This window comes from Lucilia sericata, unplaced genomic scaffold (genome assembly GCF_015586225.1).
Source record: "Lucilia sericata isolate MDLA Ls3-8-SP2 unplaced genomic scaffold, ASM1558622v1 Contig001168F_arrow, whole genome shotgun sequence".
NCBI classification, from domain to species: Eukaryota; Metazoa; Arthropoda; class Insecta; order Diptera; family Calliphoridae; genus Lucilia; species Lucilia sericata.
This window is the reverse complement of record NW_023995137.1, coordinates 148,698-152,052: the sequence shown is the minus strand read 5'-3', so window position 1 is coordinate 152,052 and position 3,355 is coordinate 148,698. Positions and strand designations below refer to the sequence as shown.

Genomic DNA, 3,355 nt, shown 5'->3' with positions numbered 1-3,355 from the left:
ACAAAAAATAATGCTTGATTTACCCATTTCACAATTTTATCTTGTTACGTCATATGAGCTGGACCGTTTTCAAAAGAATATCCTTATGGCTTCACGATTTTACATCTTAAATTAAAAATTGAACTTATTAAAAATATGTATGTATATGTATTTGTTTTCTTGTGTTTTTTCTCCATCTATATTAGTTTTTTTCAGAAACAATAACAGTTCATTGGCTGAACATTATTGGAACCAGTACAAATTAAAGATGCACGGAAAATGGATCGGTGCATGATAGACAGATCTATCTATCTATCTATCTATCTATCTATCTATCTATCTATCTATCTATCTATCTATCTATCTATCTATCTATCTATCTATCTATCTATCTATCTATCTATCTATCTACTATCTATCTATCTATCTATCTATCTATCTATCTATCTATCTATCTATCTATCTATCTATCTATCTATCTATCTATCTATCTACTCTATCTATCTATCTATCTATCTATCTATCTATCTATCTATCTATCTATCTATCTATCTATCTATCTATCTATCTATCTATCTATCTATCTATCTATATATCATATCTCTATATCTATCTATCTATCTATCTATCTATCTATCTATCTATCTATCTATCTATCTATCTATCTATCTATCTATCTATCTATCTATCTATATCTATCTATCTATCTATCTATCTATCTATCTATCTACCTATCTACTATCTATCTATCTATCTATCTATCTATCTATCTATCTATCTATCTATCTATCTATCTCTATCTATCTATCTATCTATCTATCTATCTATCTATCTATCTATCTATCTATCTATCTATCTATCTATCTATCTATCTATCTATCTATCTATCTATCTATCTATCTATCTATCTATCTATCTATCTATCTATCTATCTATCTATCTATCTATCTACCTATCTACCTATCTACCTATCTACCTATCTACCTATCTATCTATCTATCTATCTATCTATCTATCTATCTATCTATCTATCTATCTATCTATCTATCTATCTATCTATCTATCTATCTATCTATCTATCTATCTATCTATCTCTATCTATCTATCTATCTATCTATCTATCTATCTATCTATCTATCTATCTATCTATCTATCTATCTATCTATCTATCTATCTATCTATCTATCTATCTATCTATCTCAAAATCGCTCAAATTCCGTAGGCTGCGCTTTTCCAAAAAATAAAATACAAACTTCAATTAATAAACATTATTATTAAAACCCTTTGCTTTTTAAACAAAATTTTACTATAATTACATAATAATTTTTCCACTAAAAATTACAAGTTTTACAGAAAATACCATAACAACTCTTAATGTATTTAAAAAATTGTCAATTTTCTTAAAAACTAAAAAATATATTTTTTCTTTCGTTTCAGATCCATGAGGTACAATTCAACTGTAGATAATTTCATTAAGACGTACATTTCCCCTACCCAATATTTCACATATTAAATGGCAACACTCCCGTCGACATTTTAGTAACAGCCGCCGATGTTAATTTGTTATCGGCTCAGTGTTCTGTTTGCTGCACAAAAGAAACATCGCGAATTTTTTTACAAATATTGAGGAAAAATAAGAAGCGTACGAAATTATTGATTCCTTTCCATAAGAAGATCAATTAAAAATCGTTTGACAAAATGAGTATTGAAGAGGTAATTTTAATGGAAACAAATTTTGCAAAAAGCAATTTAACTAAATTTAATTAAATCTCTTTATAGTTGCGAAAAGATTCTGAGGAATTACAAAACTTTTGTCAGAAGCTACCCGCCAGCGTGTTAAGGACGCACTTATCCATGCCAAAGCTGAGGTGGATCGTGAGATAGTAACATTGGAATTTAAGGCTAAACAAGCCGAAGAACGTAAAGAGCAAGGACCCAGAAGGTAGGCGGAAACTATTCGCATCTCAAACTATGTTCTAGAAAATTCGTTTGTTTGATTGTTTACTAAAGTGCATTTGTTTTGTTTTTTTTCTTTGTTTTCTACAGATATTTTTGTGAATTAACAGAATACGGTTGGGATCAAAGTGACAAGTTCGTAAAAATATTCATTACATTGGGGTGGCGTCCAAAATTTAGATGAATCATCTGTTGTCACTAAATTTACTGAAAAGTCATTGAACGTAAACGTGCTAAATTTGCATGGCAAAGATTATGGTCTTGTAATTAACAATCTACTAGAACCCATAGATGTTGTTAAAAGTTATCGCAAGATAAAAACTGGCATGATTGCCATTTATCTGAAAAAAGTCAACGAGAATAGACATTGGTCTTGTTTGACTTCGATACAAAAACGTCTAAAGGAACAACAGGATAGCGAATTAAAGTCATCGGACTCTGATAATCCTTCGGATGCTCTTGTTAATATAATGAAGAAAATGTATCAAACCGGAGACACCAAAACCAAGCAAATGATTGCCAAAGCCTGGACCGAAAGTCAGGAAAAGATTCATAAAGGTGATGGCAGCGGTTTGGATTTACCAACCATATAAATTAAATAAGACAAATGGATGTGTAAAAGAGCAGCCGTCTACTAGAATAGTTGAATTATTTTAAATGGAATTTTTGATGTTCGAATCATTAATTATTCCTAATTCCTCTTGAATTGTTTTATGTACAATTCCATAGTTTTTAAATTCCGTATTTGTACAAATACTTACACATGTATTCTAATTGTAATTTTGTACTAATTCAATCCTAGCTTAATAGTCATCCTAAAGTTTAATCATTTATATAAATAACTCGTAAACATTTCATAATTTATATATATACAGTGAATTTATAAACAAAGTTTTAAATTAAATTGTTTAAATTAAATACTAAACGAAAATATTTTATTTTAACAATTGCATTTGGTTGAATCGTAAGTATGTAATATACAAAATCATTCATTTACTTTAAAAACAGTCGTTAATAGTTTGCGAGCGTTTTTAAAAAATCAATGATAGCGTTTTGAAGACAATATTCTTTTCTGTAAACATATCAATTTTGGTGATCATAGCTCCAATATTAGGCATGCTTTGGACAAAACTGTGAATTTAAGATTCAACTAAGATAAGATGTTTTTATGGCTTTATCACCAATAAGTTTCAAGAGCTATAACTCAGAAACTACTGAGCGTTTTATACGATTTCTAGTTTTGCATACATGTAAAAATTTCATCATAAAGATACATATGCTCTAAAATATTATAAATTTTCGTTTTAAAACGCTCCCGAAACGCAACTGTAACTTCAATATATAATAACTTCCGAACCAGCCAAGCTTTTTCCAAAATTTCTTCACTATAGTATAGACTTTTAAATTAGCTTTCATAAGC

At 28.8% G+C, this 3,355-nt stretch overlaps 1 protein-coding gene across 1 annotated transcript; it reads left to right on the top strand.

Moving 5' to 3' along the window:
• The first annotated feature begins 1,536 nt into the window (after positions 1–1,536).
• LOC119610355 (calcyclin-binding protein-like) lies at positions 1,537–2,854 on the top strand. Its single transcript, XM_037965524.1, is given in 5 exon segments — positions 1,537–1,692; positions 1,759–1,780; positions 1,783–1,921; positions 2,026–2,095; positions 2,097–2,854. Coding segments are annotated over 5 exon segments (678 nt in total). The 5' UTR covers positions 1,537–1,677; the 3' UTR covers positions 2,529–2,854.
• The last annotated feature ends 501 nt before the right edge of the window (positions 2,855–3,355 follow it).